Source organism: Cebus imitator, unplaced genomic scaffold (genome assembly GCF_001604975.1).
Source record: "Cebus imitator isolate Cc_AM_T3 unplaced genomic scaffold, Cebus_imitator-1.0 Scaffold190, whole genome shotgun sequence".
NCBI lineage: Eukaryota > Metazoa > Chordata > Mammalia > Primates > Cebidae > Cebus > Cebus imitator.
Window position 1 is genome coordinate 1,543,709 of NW_016107505.1, and position 18,089 is coordinate 1,561,797.

Below are 18,089 nucleotides of genomic sequence, written 5' to 3' on the forward strand. Positions count from 1 at the left end.
GCTTCAAACCTTGCTACTGCATCTCCTGGACAGGAGATTCTGGGCAAGTTATTTAACATTTCTAAGACTCAACCCTCATCTGTCACTTGGGAATGTCAGAGTGTTGTGAAGGTTAAATGAGATGCTGACTTACAGGCTTTTACATAGAACCTGCACAAAGTATGTTCTCAATAAATGATGAGTGCATTAATTTATTTTACTAAATTAAGAGAAACATTTTAATGGCAATATCCAATACTAGTGAGTATGAAAATCAAACCCCATTGCTATTGACGGTGTTGATTTGATAATTCTCCTTTTTAAGTTGTAGTCATTGCTATGATTTATTACAGAAAAAGGAATCAAAGTAAAGAGTGCAAAGGGAAATGGGGCAAAGTCAGGAGGAAACTGGTCACAGCTTTCAGGAGCTGTGTCTGTGTAGTCACACAGGCCACACTTCATTCCTCCAGCAACAAATTGCGACAACATACCCACAATTTGTGAAATTTCACAATTGTGAAACCTCGCAATTCTGAGAAATGTTGTCTACTAGATAAAGACCTAGTGCCTAGTTTTTTTATTGGGGGCTGGTGATTTGACAATTCTTCTGCAAAGTAATTCAGAAGTATCTAGAGCTCCCACAATGTGACTCAGTACTACAGAAAACAGGTAAAAGCACTTATGCAGATATGCTGATGTTAATAATAATAAATTAGAATCTAAATGGAAAGTACGACATGAGAGACTGGTAACATAGAACATTACTATTACAACAAAATGTGAAAAAAGCAGAAATATATAAACTTTATAATAACCATGAAATCCAATTTCATAAAATAGACTTACCAGGGATAACGATATGTAACTGTTTTTGCCTTTTCCTTTTTTTAAACTTCATATGACTAAATTTCTTCTGAACTTAAAAATGGTATTTTAATAAAGGATATTTTTTCATGTTGAAATTAAGATGGGTCCTTCTTTTTGCACTCTGCTGCCATCTGGCTGGCTTCTTACTACACACTCTCAAACCCTGGAGGTCACCAAAGCCAGATGCTCGAGGTAGTGCCGTTTTCTCCCAGCCTACACCTAAATGTTCATCCCTAGCTCCTAGATGAAGCATCCCATCCAAGAAGAAACTCAATGAATGCTACTTAAAGAAACAAACACACAAAATGTATAACTTGGCCAACCAAACAGGAATCTATTTGTAAATTAATCCTTGAAAAGTAGCTGAAAAGAATACTTGGAGAAAAGAGGTAAAAAAAATTTTTAAAGGAATGACAAAAATGCAAATTTGAATGTTATTGGTGTTGTCAGAAAGGCCAGCATACACCTTCTCTGAAGGCAAATATGAAAGCAGAGATGCAGGGGGATAGGTGGGCATAAGGGTGTGGAAAGCTGAGCTTCTGGAAACAGGCAGAGGCTAGGCCTCAAACCCTCCTCTGCTGCTCCTTCCTAGCTGGGTGACCTTGGGCAAGTCACCAAATCTCTTTGGGCCTAAGTCTGCTTATCTATAAAGTGGGGTTAACAAGAAGATTCACCTTATTGGGTTGCTGGGAGGAAGACCCTGTACTTAGAAGAGTGCCTGACACCTAGTAAGGACTTATAAACTGTTGCTTTTTCTTCCTGTAGGACTCATACTAAAGAAACTTGAATTCTCTGCATAGGCCTGGGGCCTTTCAGTGGGAGAGGCACACAAATAATCTCTTAAAGGAGATTGCCCCCTCACAATCACGTGAGCTCTTATGCAGAAAGCCTGCTTCTATACTGCAATGGATTGACCATTTGTGTCTCCCCAAATTCCTATGCTGAAATCGTACCCTCTAAGGTAATGCTATTAGGAGGTGCAGCCTTTGGAAGGTACTTAAATCATGAAGGTGAAGCCTTCATGAATGAGATTAATATCATCTATAATCACCTACAATCTCTCTCTCAGAGAGTTCCCTTACTCCTTCCTCCACGTACATACACAGCAAGAAGGTGCCATCTATGAATCAGGAAACGGCCCTCACCAGACACTGAATCAGCTCATGCATCAATCTTGGACTTCTCAGTCTCCATCAATGTGAGAAGTAGATTTCTATTGTTTGTAAGTCATCTAGTGTATGGAATTCTGTTATAGCAGCCCCAGTGGACTGAGACATATGCCTTAGTTCTCTTGTCACTCACCAGGACCCCGGCGTCTTCTTGCTGGCTCTACCATCCAGGGCGCTTTCCCTTTCTCCAATAAGGTGATCACATTTGGTCTCCGAAAGGAAAGACCTGTATGTTGGACAAACATGGAAACTGACTATAAATGTGCGCACCAGGGAAGTCAGAGCCACGCCCTGTATCAACAAGAATGTGGTTTAGCAGCATGAAAGAGCATACAGGATGTGAAGGGCAGCTGGAGAATGGGGAATGTGATACTGTGATTTGTAATAAGAAATAGGTATTTGGTTTTCATCCCTGTTTCCTGGCACACAGCTCCTCAAACCCTTGGAATCTCCCGCATATGTGTCTTTCATCTGTTAAGAGAAAACTGTGGCTGGGAGCTTCTGGACAGCTTTCAGACAGAGGCTGGTTGCCAATCATGTGATTAGAGGGTTGGAACTTTCAGCCCACTGCCTGACCTCTGAGGAGAGGACAGGGGCTGGAGTTTGAGCCTATCACTAATGGCCAATGATTTAATCAACTATGCCTACCTGAAGCCTCCTTAAAAACTCTGTGCACTGGGTTTGGAGAGCCTCAGGGTTGCTGACCATGTGAAGGGTGGTACAGTAGCGGTGCATGCTCTTGCCCCTCCCCCCATACCTAGCCCTCTGTACTCTTGCATCTGGCTGTTCAACTGTATCCTTTGTAATACATTTTATACTAAGCTGGTAAGCATAAGTAAAGTGACTCTCTGAGTTCTAGCAAATGACTGAACCTGAGGAGAGGGTCATGGGAATCCCCTAATTTAGAGTTGGTCATTTGGAAGTTCCAGAGGCCTGGACATGCAACTGGCGTCTCAAGTAGGGGACAGTCTCGTGGGACTGGGCCCTTACCCTGTGAGATCTGACACTATCTCCAGGTAGACAGTGTCAGAATTGAACTGAATTGGAGGACACCCAGCTGGAGTCTGCTGGAGAACTGTTTGGTGTGTGTGGGAAAGCCCCTAAACATCTGGTGTTAGAGTATGCGGTATTGAGTTTGGTTGTTTAAATCTCACACAGAGATGCAGAAATCTCAGTTACAGCCAGTAGAGTTGTTAAATTTTAACTCTACAAAGCAAACTATTTTCCTGAGAATTGAATCAGAAACTCCTGAGGCTGGTTAGGAAGTTACTGTCTTTCTGCTCCAGACTCCTGCCCTTCTATGATCTCTTCTGTGGTCCCAGGGCTAGGGCTTTGCTATCTTCACTTCTGTGTCACCAGCTGCTTCCTGTCCACATCCACCAGCAGGGGCTTTTTGGTTTCAATGTCTGGAGTTTTTTTAGTTCTGTACTCTCAGAACCAGTTTCATCTGGCCCCTTAGAAGTATAAACATAGTAGGCAGCACACTTCCCCCTCCTTTAGAAGTCTGAGTTCCAGATCTGAGGGGACCTTCCTTGAAGTCCTAAAAACCCTAAATTATTCTCTTTGTCCCTCCAACCCCAGGGATGGTGGCAGCTTCCTACAGTTACTATCTCTGTGTTACATCAATGTCCACTATTCACCTTTTAACAACAGCTCTTAAATTAATTCCTTATATTCTATCAAAAGAACTCAAAAGTTACCTACAGAGTTTCCATATGACTCAGCAATTCTACCTCTAGGTATATACCCAAGAAAAATAAACATACATCCACAAAAAAAAACTTGTATATGTTCATAGCAGCATATCAAAATAACCAGAGTGAAACCAGCAAGTGAAAACAACCCAACTGCCCATCAATTAACTAATGAATGGATAAACACAATGAGGTCTATCCATACAATACATATTTGTCAATGAAAAGGAATGAAGTATTGGCACATACTACAATGTGATAAACCTCAAAAACATTATAAATGAAAGAAGCCACATATTTATGATTTCACATGTATGAAAGGTCCAGAACGGGCAAATCCATAGAGATAGAAAGTGGACTAGTAGTTACCTAATCTGGGGGGATGAGTGGTTGAGGGAGATGAAGAGTGATTACTTACGGGTACTGGGTTTTTGAGTGGGAATAATGAAAATATAATTAATTGTGGTGATGGATGCATAACTCTGAATACACTATTATAAAAATCATGCAATTGTGCACTTTTTATGGGTAAACTGTATATAAATTATATCTCAAAAAAGATCTTTAAAAAAATGCAGGCCAGGCACGGTGGCTCACACCTATAATCCCAGCACTTTGGGAGGCTGAGGTGGGTAGATCATGAGGTCAGGAATTCAAGAGCAGTCTGGCCAATATGGTGAAACCCCATCCCTACTAAAAACACAAAAATTAGCTGGGCGTTGTAGCACGTGCCTATAGTCCCAGCTACTCAGAAGGCTGAGGCAGAAAAATAGCTTGAAACCGGGAGGCAGAGGTTGCAGTGAGCTAAGATCATGCCATTGCACTCTAGCCTGGGCAACAGAGCAAGACTCCATCTCAAAAAAAAAAAAAGAAAGAAAGAAACTGTAGTGCCTTCCATTTTCCTGATTAGACCCAGAGTGGTGCAACTCCCTCAACAGGCTGGTTCTGGACTGTGGGGGAAGAAGAGCCTTACCAAGCGAGACCAGGTTCCGGTAGTTCTCCAACATGACATCTTCATACAAATCCTTCTGAATGGGGCTCAGCCATTCCCACTCCTCCTGGGAGAAGTAGATGGCTAAGTCCCCAAATGTTATAGGTGCCTGAAATGAAAAATCAAATGTCCATTCACCATGGGCTCATGCTTCCATGTGACTGGGGGAAACGGTACACGTATCTTAAACATGGAAGACATGAGGTACAAGAATCATTCAGGAAGCATTCAGGGTTCTGAGGCCAAAAGGGGCATATTAAGAAATTAAATAAAATACAATATAAGACACAGCTGTTACTAAAATTATCTTGCATTAAAAATACGTGGCAACCTAGATCTACCAGGCATTTACAAAGGCAAGGCATTTTTCTAGAGGCACTAGCAACGGAATCACAGTATGTTACAGATGAGGAAATTGAGGCCCAGAGGGGTGAGAAAACTTACTGCAAGTCTCACAGCTAGTAAATGGAGAAGCTAGGGTTCAATCCAGACAGTGTGGCTCCAGATTTAATCTCCTAACCACATGCTCTCCAAGGAGCATATGAGTATGTTACACATGACAAAAGGTTCTTTGAGGGTATAATCAAGGTCACTGATCACTTGACCTTAACATAAGAAGACTTTAAAATAGGCAGATTATCTTGGACTTGACCTGGCCAGTGGGTTATTAGTTCTTGCTGTCTTGAAAATGAAAAATAAGGGTCAGGTGGAAAATGTGAGAAGGAAGTGAATCTGCCCACTAACCGGCAAGCTTGGAAGAGGACCTGAGACCCAAATGAGAATACAGCCGGCCAACACCTTGATTTCAGCCCTGTGCCCTCCAAAGCAGATGACTCAGCTAAATCATGTTGTGCCTGGGCGCCAACCCACAAAACTGCATGATAACAAACACATGCTGTTTTGAGCTGCCAAGCTTGCAGCTAATCTGTTACAGCAGCAAGGAGGAAGTAATACACATACCTGAAAGCAAACACGCTTGTTATGGGAAACTGCATTTGAGTTGCTGTTGTAAAAAATGCTCAATGATTGACAGTGGTGGAGCATGCTGACCACAGGAGGCTGCCCATACCACCTCACTGCGCCAATGCACTCAATGGAATAACAGGACTATGTGGTGCTTCTCAGTCTTGGGACCTTAGCTAGAGAGATTTCCTCCATGTAAATATGGGTTTTAAAAAAAGAAACAAAAGCATACAACAAGACTAACTCCAGGGCACATGTCAAATCCTCTCTGCTACTGCAGGTCCCACCTGGGCATTCATTTCCATGCTGAGAAATCACAGTGGCTCTCATCTTTCTCCAGGGAGGACATTTCTCCTGGGGAGGGAATTTCTCCTGGCACTGGCAAAGCCCCTGGAAATGCTGAACCAACAGGCGAGTGGCCAAGTTCACACTGGGGAATGGAGAGATGCCTGCTGGGTAGTTTCCTGGCTGCTGAACCCTTCTCAGGCTCTTCTCCCCATGGCAATGGGAGAAAACCAAGGACTAGGCATTGGATGGATCTCCACTAGGCAACATGTCTCCATAAAAGGAAAGCGAATGGTCAACATCTCACAAGACACGATGGGATATTCCTGAAGAAAGAGAAACTGCCACTTACCTTGGATTTGGATTTCCCCCGTGCAGCAGGCATCCTTTCCTCCTGCTTGAGGGTCCACACTCAGAGAGGGGCAGAGAGCTGGTAAGGCAGGGCTGTGGGGAGAAGAAAGGTCATGAGGCCAACTGGACCTTTTGGGCAGTGTCAGAGTCCACAGGCCCCTAACCTGGACAGACACATGGACACATGCACGCATGCACACACCGCTGTCAGAACATCTTGAGCATTCCTGGTCCCCTCACGCTCTCACAGTCAGGAAGGGCGCGGCCAACACTTTCATGCCTAAGATCCCAGCAGGTTCTTGATCAGGAGGTAAATGAGGACTGTACAGACCTCTGGCCATCCATTTGACAAGTATTTACTGAGCACCCACTAGGTGTCCAGCTGTCCCAGGTGCTGGAGAGAGAACAGTGAGTTAAGGGTGGAAGAGTGCCAGCTCCCAAGCACCTTTCATTCCAGTAGGGGAGGCAAGTCCATATAAAGCACAATGATAGTAACGGTCATTGCTATGAAGAATAAACAGGCCAGGGCAGGGGTTAGAGAGTAGTGGGATGGTCAGGGAAGGTGCTTCCGAGGAGGCCACATGAAGCTGAGGTCCAAATGTGAGAGCGTGAGTCATGTGGGTGCTAGGGGAAGAGCATTCCAGGTAGAGGCACTGCAGGTGCCAGGGTCCTGGCTGGGTGCAGGCTTGGTGTGAGGAGAACAAGGTCTGTGTACTGAGGCAGAGTGAGTGCAGTGGGGAGGGTGGGCTAAGGCAGGAGGGGCCAGATCATGGAAGCGGTGCTGAGCAGCTTGGATCTGATCCAAAGTGTGACATCACTGGGGGAGGTAGGGGAGCTGAGTAGGGGAGTGACACCATCGACTTAACAGTTAACAAAAAAATTGGCTGTGTCTATATAGTGAATAAACTGTGTGTCAGGAGAGAGAACAGGAGTGAGGAGAGGACTCGGTAGGTAGCTTTGCAGAAATCTGGCGGAAACGTTGGTGGCATGACTAGGGTGGGTGGAGAGGAGGAGGGTCAGATCACCTCCTTGAAGGGGTCCTTCGATCTACCCATATAAAAGAATCTCTGCCCTATACCTATGCTGTCTAATGTGAATGCCACTAGCCACATGTGAAAACTGGGCACAGGAAATAACACTAGTGCAACTGAGGAACTCATTTTCTTTTCTTCCTTTTTCCTTTTTCTTTTTTGAGACAGGGTCTTGCTCTGGTGCCCAGGCAGGAGCACAGTAGTGTGATCTCAGCTCACTGCAGCCTCAACCTCCTGGGCTCAAGCAATCCTCCCACCTCAGCCTTCCAAATAGCTGGGACCACAGGTACCTGCCACCTCATCCAGCTAATTTTTGTATTTTTCAGAAACAGAGTTTGGCATGTTGCCCAGGCTGGTCTCAAACTCCTGGGCTCAACCAATCAGCCTGCCTAGGCTTTCCAAAGTGCTGGGATTACAGACATGAGCAACCGTGCCCAGCCTGGAACTCATTTTCATTCCAATCAATTCACTATTAAAACCATAATAAAATAAAATTTAAAACTATTGCTAAAATTATTAAAAGTAATTTACTGTGAATTTAAAATGAAAAACTGATACTGAATTTGGTTACTATAAAACTTTAAAGTATGTCTGGAACAACTTGGGTATGTGACTCTACTTTTCCAAAGGTTTTATGAAATGAAGTACAGATCAGGTATCTTCATTGAAAATTAAGGGTCTAGATGGACGTGTGTATAAAACTTGTATCAGATTTCAAAGACTTAGTATGAAAAAATAACTATTTCATTGATAATTGTTTATACTGGCTACATGTTACAATGTTAATATTTTGGATATAGTCAGTTAAATATAATATATTATTAAAATTAACTGCAATGGGCCAGGCACAGTGGCTCATGTCTGTAATCCCACTGCTCTGAGGCTGAGGCAGGAGGATCACCTGAGCCTAAGAGTTCGAGAGCAACCTTAGGCAATCTTCTTAGCAACCAAGAGTTCGAGGGCAATGTAGTGAGACCCCATCTCTGAAAATATTAAACAATTAGCTGAGTATGGTGGTGTGTGCCTGTACTCTTAGCTACTTGGGAGGCTGAGATGGACTGCTTGAGCCTGGGAGGCAGAGGTTTCAGTGGGCCAAGATCATGCCACTGCAGTCCCGCCTGGGTAGCAGAGTGAGACCCTGTCTCAAAAACAAAGCAAACAAACAAACAAAAACATTACTGATAAATTTGTTGCTTTTTACCCTTTTCAATGTAGCTGCTGGAAAATCTAAAATGATGTGCCTGCCTCACATTATCTTTCTGTAGGGCAGTGTATTATTGTATTGTTCCATTTTCCTCATAGCATGTACCACTTTCTGAAAAACAGCTTGTTTGTGTGGGTGTCTATGTGGTTAGTACCTCCCCTCTCCCTACACACACACAATGACCTGAGCTGGAAAGCAGAGACTTTGTTTTGCTCCCCGCTCTACTCCCAAGGCTGAGAACCTACCTAGAACAGAGCAGGTGCTCAATAAACACTCGTTGCCTAACTCAACCAAATCCTCGGTGTGCTGAAACCCCATCCTAGACAGTTCTGCTGCAGCCATTCCCTGGTCCTCCACACTTGTCTTTGGAGAGGACAGAAATGGGGACATACTTATCATTCCCCTTATTGTGGAAAGCTTGACATCTTGAAAAAAATGATACAATGAATGCCTCATTACTCTTCACCAAATGTTAATATTTTTCATACATTTTTTTAAAAAAAGCAATTGTCTGAAAATTGCAGATATGATGACAGTTTATCCCTAAATGTTCCAGTGCATGCCTCCAAAGAATGCCATCATCATACCCTGGTGCCAACAGCAGAAATGTACCCAAAAGCTTTCTGTGACTTTTTATTGAAAAGAAGTACAGCAGGATACAGCCTGAAAAATGAAAATAATAGACGTTCCCTCTACAGATGTTCGTTTTGTCCCCCTGGGGGTGGAGGTAGAAGAAGATAAATAAATTCAGTTCAGAGTTAGATAACGGATATGTTTTGATATGAAATGTGAATCCTAAGATGGCCTTGTCCTATTTAAGAGAAGCTAGGCAGAAGAATGCTTAGGTTATTACGCTTCTCTCTTTGTAGGATATAGTAGTAGTAAGAATAGAAATACTAAAATGAATTATTAACAAGATGAATAAATGTTGAGTGCTACATGTGCTAAGCAACACTGAAGATTATCATTTTAATTCTCACATCTGGTGGCAAGTCTAGTTCTAATGCCATTTTCCAGATGAAGAGACAGGGGCACAGAGAGGAAGGAATTCCTTACCCAAGGTCATAAGGTAGACCAGTGGCAGAGCCAGGGTTCAAACCTGGATATTTGCCCCGCATGCCTGGCTCTTAACCATACAGTGTGCCACCCTCCATCTGCCCATGTCAGAGGTAACAAGCTGAGCAAAGACCAGCAGGGCAGGCTTGAGGTTGGTCTCCCAAGAGTCCTGTGTGCAGGGTCAGCCCCAGGCTGGTGTCTAAGGACCTGGGTGGGAGAGAGTTCCCTACACAGGTATAAAACTCTTCTTATTAAGAATACCTTCAACTTCCCTGTATGTGTGGTGCAGGGAGCCCACAATTTATGCCTTATGTTGAACCCCTGCTTTCCTTCTGGGAGTCTGCTATTTTGGTATCTGCCAAGCAAAGGATGCTGATGTGAGCAGTTCACAATACCAAATGTGGACACTGAGTCTCTAACGGCCACGCAGTGTAGATAGTACCTTGTATGTGTTGTTCTAATTCATTACTAAGGGAATTAGTATGCCACTCAGGACTGCGCTGGGAGAGGACTCCTAGGAGTCTGGCCCTGACTTCCCCAGGCTCTGCTCCATGCACTCTTCCCTTTGCTGACAATGCTCTGCATTCTTTGGCTCTAATAAATCAATTGTTGTGAGCATGACTACCGGCTGGGTCCTGGGAGGCCCTCGAGAATGCTTAAACCTGGGAGGTGGCCTTGCGGACTCTGAAACATAAGCCAGTAAGAGGTAACCACTCCTCTATCACACCCCTCAGCTGTTATCAGCCTTACAGAGAGGTTCTAATGAACAGTTGTTCTGCTCCAGATGGAGGTGAGGTGGGCACATGATCAATGTCCTGGCCCCAATGGGAGGCAGCTGGAAGTATGGCTTCCCAGCCCCTCAGGATGGTGCCCTGAGCCACACCCAACTCTAGTGCTCTTGTTTAGAGGGACCCCTGGTTACCAGGCCTCTGGTTTAATAAAACATAACCAGAGTGACTCTATCTTAAAGTGAATAGGTAGGCACTCACAAGGCCCCTGCTTAAGGTTAATGCTTACAGTCTGAAAATAGCCACATCCCAAACTGACCAACTATTATGACTACAGAAAATCTATGGACACACAGACCATCTCCCACCAAGCCTGGAGAATGTCCAGATGTCCTGAGACTGCAGCCTACTTTGAGATAACGTCAATGACCAGGCTTAGGATGAAAGATGAATGGTCATTGATAGCACAAATAGCCCTATCTTTAGTAAGCACATCTGCACATTCCTGGTTTAATTATAGCTCCTTACAGTTTCCAATTCCTTCTCCTGCTTTCTGAGAACACCCTACTCTGTAACAGAGTAGTTTCCTACAAACTTGCTTCTTTCACTGTGCTATGTGGCTCACCTTGAATTTCCTTCCTGCGCAATATCCAAGAACCCTCTTTTCTAGCAACACTCACTGGGCAGGAAGGTCCAGGGGCCATGGTCCAGGAGGGGCCTCTAATTAGCAGGGTGTGCTATGCCGGCCACATCGGTCTAAGGGGATACCTGACTTCCATCTGCCTGGGAATGGGGTGGGGGGAAATAAGGGTGCTGGGGCATTAGTGACTGTGGTAGACCAGAGTTACAGCCCCCCAAAGATATGAACATCCTAATTTTCAGAATCCATGAATATGGCACCTTACATAGCAAAAGGAACTTTGCAGATCTGACTTTGCAGATCTGAGTTAAGGATCTTGGAGGCAGCGAGGGAAGATTATCCTGAAAGTGGAAAAAACACAAACCGTTTTTCCTCTGCTCTCATACCACAACAATCAATCAATACAGAACACTTCCATGACCACATGTGTGAGTCTTCCTCACACACCAAGCAAGCAATCATTTCTGCAGTGGACACTAGGTGGGTGTCCTCCAACTCAATTGTGACACTATGTTCCTGGGGATAGAATTAGAGCCCAGAGCTTGAGGGCTCAGCCCCCAAGACTGCCGCACCTTCAGACACCAGTTGCAAGTCCGGACTTCAGGAACTTCTGACTGACTGGCTTTAAGTTGGGGTTCCCATGACCCCCTCTTTGCCTTGATTAACTTGCTGAAGTGGCTCACAGAACTCAGGAACTCAAAAAAAAGTAAACTTACACTTACTGGCTGATTATGAAGGATATTCCAAAGAATAGAGGAAGAAATGTGTAGAAATACAAGGAACGTGAGAGGTGGTGTGCAGCTTCCATGCCTTTCTTGGGAACCCTCCAGGAACCTCTACCTGTTCAGCTAACCAGAAGCTCTTCAAACCCCGTCCTTCCGAGTTTTATGGTGGCTTCATTACACAGGCAAGATTGATTAAACTACTGGCCCTTGGTGATCAACTTAACCTTAGTCTTTCTTCCCTCCCCAGAGGTTGGAGGGTAGAGTTGGATGTCCCTACTGTCTAATTCTGCCTTGGTCTTTCTGGTTATTAACCCCATCCGGAAGCTACCCAGGGGCTGCCAGCCACCAGCCATCTCATTAGCATACAAAAGACATGTAAATGAAAAGGGTGTGGTGGCTCACACCTGTAATCCCAGCACTTTGGGAGGCTGAAGCAGGAAGATCATTTCAGGTCAGTAGTTCAAGACCAGCCTGGTCAAAATGGGGAAACACCATCTCCACTAAAAATATAAATATTAGCACATGCCTATAATCCCAGCTACTCAGGAGGCTGAGGTAGGAGAATCGCTTGAACCTGGGAGGCAGAGATTGCAGTGAGCCACGATCACACCACTGCACTCCAGCCTGGGTGACAGAGCAAGACTCCATCTCAAAAACAACAACAAAATCTACAGACCCCAAAATCACTAAGCCAAAGGGAAGTCAAGCTGGGAACTGCTTCAGGCAAACATGCCTCCCATTACTAAACACATACCTCCCTCATAATTTGCTCACAATGAAATTCTTTTTGGACAAAGGACACACAGAATTAATGAGATAAATGCATATCTGATTGCTTCCTCTGCCCTATTTCACTAAGCCAGACTAAGGCATAAGTGACTACTCCTCTATCCTCCTCTCACATGTAAACTGCGTATTCAGTGAAAGGCTAATCAGACTCAAATGAATGCAACTGTTTGTCTCTTATCTACCTACAACCTGGAAGCCCCTTGCATCGCTTCAAGTTGTCCCACCTTTCCAGACCAAACCAATGTACATATATTGGCTGATGTCTCATGTTTCCCAAAAACACATAAAGCCTAGCTGTGCCCTAGCTACCTTGGGCACATGTCAGGACCTCCTGAGGCTATATCATGGGTCTTTCCTTAGCCTTGGCCAAATAAACTTTCTAAATTGACTGAGACTTGTCTCTGTTATTTTGAGTTCACAGACATCACTGAAAATTCTAAGATTTCAAGAGTTGTATGCCAGGAAACAGGTCAAAGGCTAAATAGATATTTCTCAATAGCATAATCTTAGATTGCTCAAGTGGGTTCAACATAAATATAAGGGTCCTCTTTATAAAAGGGTGGCAGAAGGATCAGAGTCAGAGAGAAAAAGAAATTGCAAGATGGAAGCTATGCTGCTGGCCTTGCAGATGAAGGAACACCTGCTGAGGCAGCTTCATAGCTTTGCCTTTCAGAACTATAAGAGAATAAATGAGTATACTTTGAAGCCATTAAGTTTGTGGCAATTTGTCACAGCAGCAAGAGAAAATGAACAGACTGACCCTTCCACCATGTCCTTCCAGTCCTTATGCCCAATATATGGGTTTCTTTTGCTCTGTCAGTGACCTGGTGCTGAAAACATCTGTAATTCAGGGGAATTACAGGGCTAGGGTGAGATGAAGAGGTCAGCTGGTGATCGCTGAAGCCGGCCAGTGAGGCCACTCCTTGCAGCCCTCCCTGCCTCCCTCTTGCAGGTGCACGCGCACTTGCGCACACACACGTGCATGCGCATCCAGACCTCCCTCATGATGAGGAAACTCAGGAGCCTACCTTGTTTTACCCAGGGTCAAAGGGAAAGGCGAGGCTGCTCCTTACAGTTTCCCATTCCTTTTCCTGATAAATACACGATTCTGGGGTCAAACCCCCTGAAAGCGACAAGTGTATCAGCTGTGTTACCCTGGGCAAGCCACTGAATGTCCCTGTGCCACAGTTTCCTCACCTCTCAATCAGGGACAATATAAAACCTATTTCTGGAAGGAGCTGTAAGCATGAAGAGTCAAATTCAGGTCCTACACCCCCACCCCCATGCCAGGGCCTCCCTGCTAGTTCCTCAACGGACTGCCACAGCCCCACCTCACTTCCTTCTGTCTGCTCAAACCTCACCTTCTCAGCAAACCTCACTAACCATTCTATTTAGTAATGCAAGCTGCCCTCACCCCACCTACCCTTCACAGCTGGTTTAGGTATTTCTTTTTTCAGCAGCTCTTATCATGGTGTAATACCATACAGAATTTGTTTACTTATTATGTCTAGTGCTAACTGTCAGCCACCCTGAGGACAGAAGTCTCTGTATTCCAAGTGCCTTAGACCAGCATCAAGCACACAGAAAGGGCTTAAGTGTCTGCTAACTGAATGACTGAATGGCTCTGTAATAAATATTAACTTTCTTTACCAACACTTTTTCAAGGAGACTTCCCTCACCCACTAAACTAGGGTGAGGGTGTCTTTCACATGTATCAGGTATGACTTCTTCACAGGGGAAACACATTCTATTATGAGCACATTTGCCTTTTGGCTTCACCTCTTGTCCTCCACCAGACAATGAGCTGACCAATGTTCTCAAGTGTGCAGCTGAGTGACCTTGGGTAAGTTACTGAACCTTGCTGGTTCCTCCTTTACCTTTCCTTCCTTTACTTTCACAAAAGGAGGACAGAGGGCTGCTGGAGGATGAGATGAGATCATATGAGTCACTGCTCCATTAAGGTAAACTGTATTTATCATCATTGCTTTTGAGGTTACAAGTGCCAGGTGGGGTCAGTTCTGTGGGCTGTGAGTTTGGGAAAAAGTCACATTTACCGTCCTTTGCCCCCGTGCTCAGGTGTGTGTGTTGAATGTGCTCAGTGCCTGGGCAGCAACATCACCTCCTCAGTTAAGAATGATGAGAATGAAAGCTGTGCTGGATCCTTTATATGCATTACACCATCTCCTTTAGCTTTTAATGGCAAGCCAACCAGCCGGGGTTCCTATTTTGCATCACGGGGATGAGAGAAGGTCGATAACCTGCCTGTTGTCACAGAGCTTTAACTGATGGAGCTTGGATTTGAGGCCCTATCCACAAGCTGCACACTCTGCACTCCTCATACAGGGCAGGAGTCCACTACCCACCCTGGCAGGGTACGGGAGGTATCAGTGTGGTGAAATCCTTCCTGAAAACATCCCCATAAATACGTTTCCATCATAGTAGAGTGGCCATAGGAGTTAGGGAAAATTTGAGCACATCATGTTAAGACTGAGGAGTGAGGGCTCGGTGACAAACTGAGCAGACTGGCCTTTGGTTCTGACTTTTCTGAGTGAGGCTTCCTTCGTACAGAGATGGGAACCAAGCGGTCTGCCCTGAATCCCGGACACCTGAATTCTGGGCTTTGTTGGACCTTAGGACAATGGTATGCTGGGAATGTTTAACAAGCAGCTTGCGGCAGGGGTGACTTACAGTGTTTACTAACTTCCATGGAGTAAATACCCTGATATGGTTTGTATCTGTGTCCCCATCCACATCTCATTTTCAATTGTCATCCCCAATGTTGGAGGTGGGATCTGGTGGGAGGTCACTGGATCATGGGGGTGGATCCTTTATGAATGGTTGAGTACCATCGCTTTAGTACTGTTCTCATGATAGAGTTCTCACGAGACCTGGTTGTTTAAAAGTGTGTAGCCCCACCCTCCTTCCTCTTTCTCCTGCTCTGGCCATGTAAGGCACCTTCTCCCACTTTGCCTTCTGCCATGAGTAAAGGTTTCCTGAGGCCTCCCCGGAAGCCGCTATGCATCCTGTACAGCTTGCAGAACCGTGAGGCAATTAAACCTCTTTTCTTTATAAATTATCAGTCTCAGGTATTTCTTTATGGCAGTGTGAGAATGGACTAATACATACTCCCACCACAGCAAGTTGTAAGCTATTGAACTGATGTCACTTGGCATGGGGCTGAGAAGAGATGTGCACAATGGCCTGGGTGCGTCAGCTCCAGCACACCACTGCTGCAGGGCCTTTGAGAACAAAGCACTATTCTTTGCCTTGGAATTCTCAAACTTTGGCCGATATCCCTGAAGAGGAGAGGAGGACTAATGCCTATTTCTGTGGTTTGACATCTATCCCATAGCAGCTGCCCATAACAGAAAACTCTTTTGATTTCTTGTTTTGAAACATGTTCATTTTTGCATACTACTTAATAATAAATCTGGGTTTGTGTTAATGTAAAAATCATGTTTTCACAAATGACTTACCAGATAAGCAGATCACTTGGCTTTCCCCTTCCAATTACTTAAGTAAAATGAATTGTTCCAGGAGTTGTAAAGCTTTCATGCTGCAGTTTTCACATTGTTCAAGGGTCAACCATATACCAAGCATCCAGGAAACCAATGAAGACTGAGACCCACTAAAAAGGCTGAGGTTACAATTCTTATCCAGTGCTGGAGGACAGAAATTGGTATAACCTCAATGGAGGGCAATTTGGCAATGTCTTTAAGACTAAAGATACGCATTCTTTATCCCTGTTGTATACTCTTTAATCCAGCAACCTTATTTCCTGTACATGTCTTCAGACATATTTGCATATGCGCAAAATGAGAGACACACAGGGGTATTCACTGTGGCAGAGTTTATAGAAAGAGGCAGTACATTCCCTTGGGTAAGGGAGTGGGCCTGCAGCAAGCTGTCTTGGTTTAATATTTAACTCTGCCATCCACTATCTGTTTGGACTTAGATACTCTAGGTGTCTTCTCCAGGCCTGAGCTTCCTCATCTGTAAGATGAGACAAGACACAGTAATGATTGTACAGCGTTGTGGTGAAGATTAAATGAGTCAAAATATATAACACATTTAAGGTATTGCCAGGAAGCAGGGCCAATGCTAAGAATATTATTATTATTTTACTATGACTACCACTATCAGGAGATTGGAAACAACCTAACAGCCCGTCAATAGGAAAATGGCTCAGTGATTATTACATGCATATAATCAGATGCCACATATTAAAAGGAACAAAGTAGCACCGTATTAGTGGTTCCTAATTGGGAGTAATTTTGACCCCAAGGGGAAAATTGCAATGTCTGGGGCTACTTTTGGTTGTCACATCTGGGAGGTGGGGTGTCCCTGGCATCTAGTGAGTGGAGGCCAGGGATGCTGCTCACCATCCTGCAATGCACAGGACAGCCCTCCAGAGCAGAGAATGATCTGGCTCAAAACATCAATTGCACCAAGGCTGAAAACCTCCAAGATAAAATGGTATAAGGGGGAAAATACAGAAAAACCATTTAGAAAAAAGCAAAATATAGTCTACAAATACATGACTTTGAAAAGCCTCTGGAAGGATAAACAAAAAGTTCATAGCAGTGACTGTCCCTAAAGAAAGGAACCAGGTTGCATGCATGGGAAATCCAAAACCTGCTTTCTTCTCTCTATGCTTTGGCATTTTGTGTCATGAACATATAATTACATCTTCAAAACAACAAATGAAATAAAACAAGGCTGAATTGCACATACCAAATCAAGGCAGGGCTACAAACTTGGCTCATCTTCTGAGTCCCTGATGATGGATGGGAAAGGGCTTTGAAAGGCACAAAGCTATGTCTTCCTGAGGTAAGGATGGCTGGAACCTGGATGGAAAAATGCTTCAAAGAGTTACTGGAGAGTGGTTGTGCCCTCCTTGGAGGCAAATAATGGAGGGGCTTTCCCCTCCTGCCCTGACACCCCTCTGAGCCTGGGGCGCTGTGCTGGGTACTGAATTGAGGGAAGGTCCTGATATACTGAAAAGCAGCCATTAAAGGCACTGCCACAGCCTCATTGTCTCCTTTGGGCCAGTCAGCTTTTGCTGTACCAGCCGTCAAACATTCAAAGATCACCTCTGGTCTGAACCTGCCAGTCCCAGAGACCAGGGACATATGTAGGCAATATCTCCAAAGACCTCAGCATAGCTGTTACAGGAAGAACACAGGCTATGCACACACATGTCTAGACCGCCAGTTCTCCACTTTGCCTGGCAACAGATTAGATTTCCTCATTAAAGGATAGGGATAGGAACACCCCTACTGTGAGGACTGTTTTTGACAAGATATCCAAGCACAGGTGACTCGAATCCTCCCCCTTACTCCTCCAAATCAATTTATCTCATTCCCAAAGGCCCCAAAGGAGCCTGGGCTGTAGGCACTGAGCTGTAGCTCTCAACCCTGTGCATACATTACTCTCTTGGGAGCTTTCTAATAAATAGTGATGGCTGATGGCAGTACACTATGCCAGACCAATTAAATCAGAATCTCTGGGGATTGAGGATGAGCCACTTGTTTGTTTGTTTTTTAAATAAAGCATTCCAGGTTGAGAGTAACATGAAGCCACAGTTTAGAATAATGCCTGAGTCTGAGTCTCAACC

General features: G+C 44.5%; 1 protein-coding gene across 4 annotated transcripts in view; it reads right to left on the reverse strand.

Moving 5' to 3' along the window:
* ZNF667 (zinc finger protein 667) overlaps positions 1–18,089 on the reverse strand; it is a 35,929-nt gene that overhangs the window by 14,698 nt on the left and 3,142 nt on the right. For 3 of the 4 annotated variants that reach the window (XM_037745034.1, XM_037745035.1, XM_017546648.2), the window contains exons 2-7: positions 17,207–17,319; positions 15,949–16,134; positions 6,540–6,693; positions 6,301–6,392; positions 4,683–4,809; positions 2,149–2,241 (exon numbers count right to left, since the gene is read on the reverse strand). In XM_037745034.1, the coding sequence (XP_037600962.1) occupies positions 2,149–2,241; positions 4,683–4,809; positions 6,301–6,333 (253 nt within the window). In that variant the 5' untranslated portion in view covers positions 6,334–6,392; positions 6,540–6,693; positions 15,949–16,134; positions 17,207–17,319. The remainder of the gene's footprint in view (positions 1–2,148; positions 2,242–4,682; positions 4,810–6,300; positions 6,393–6,539; positions 6,694–15,948; positions 16,135–17,206; positions 17,320–18,089) is intronic. The other variant, XM_017546650.2, reaches the window with a different exon arrangement.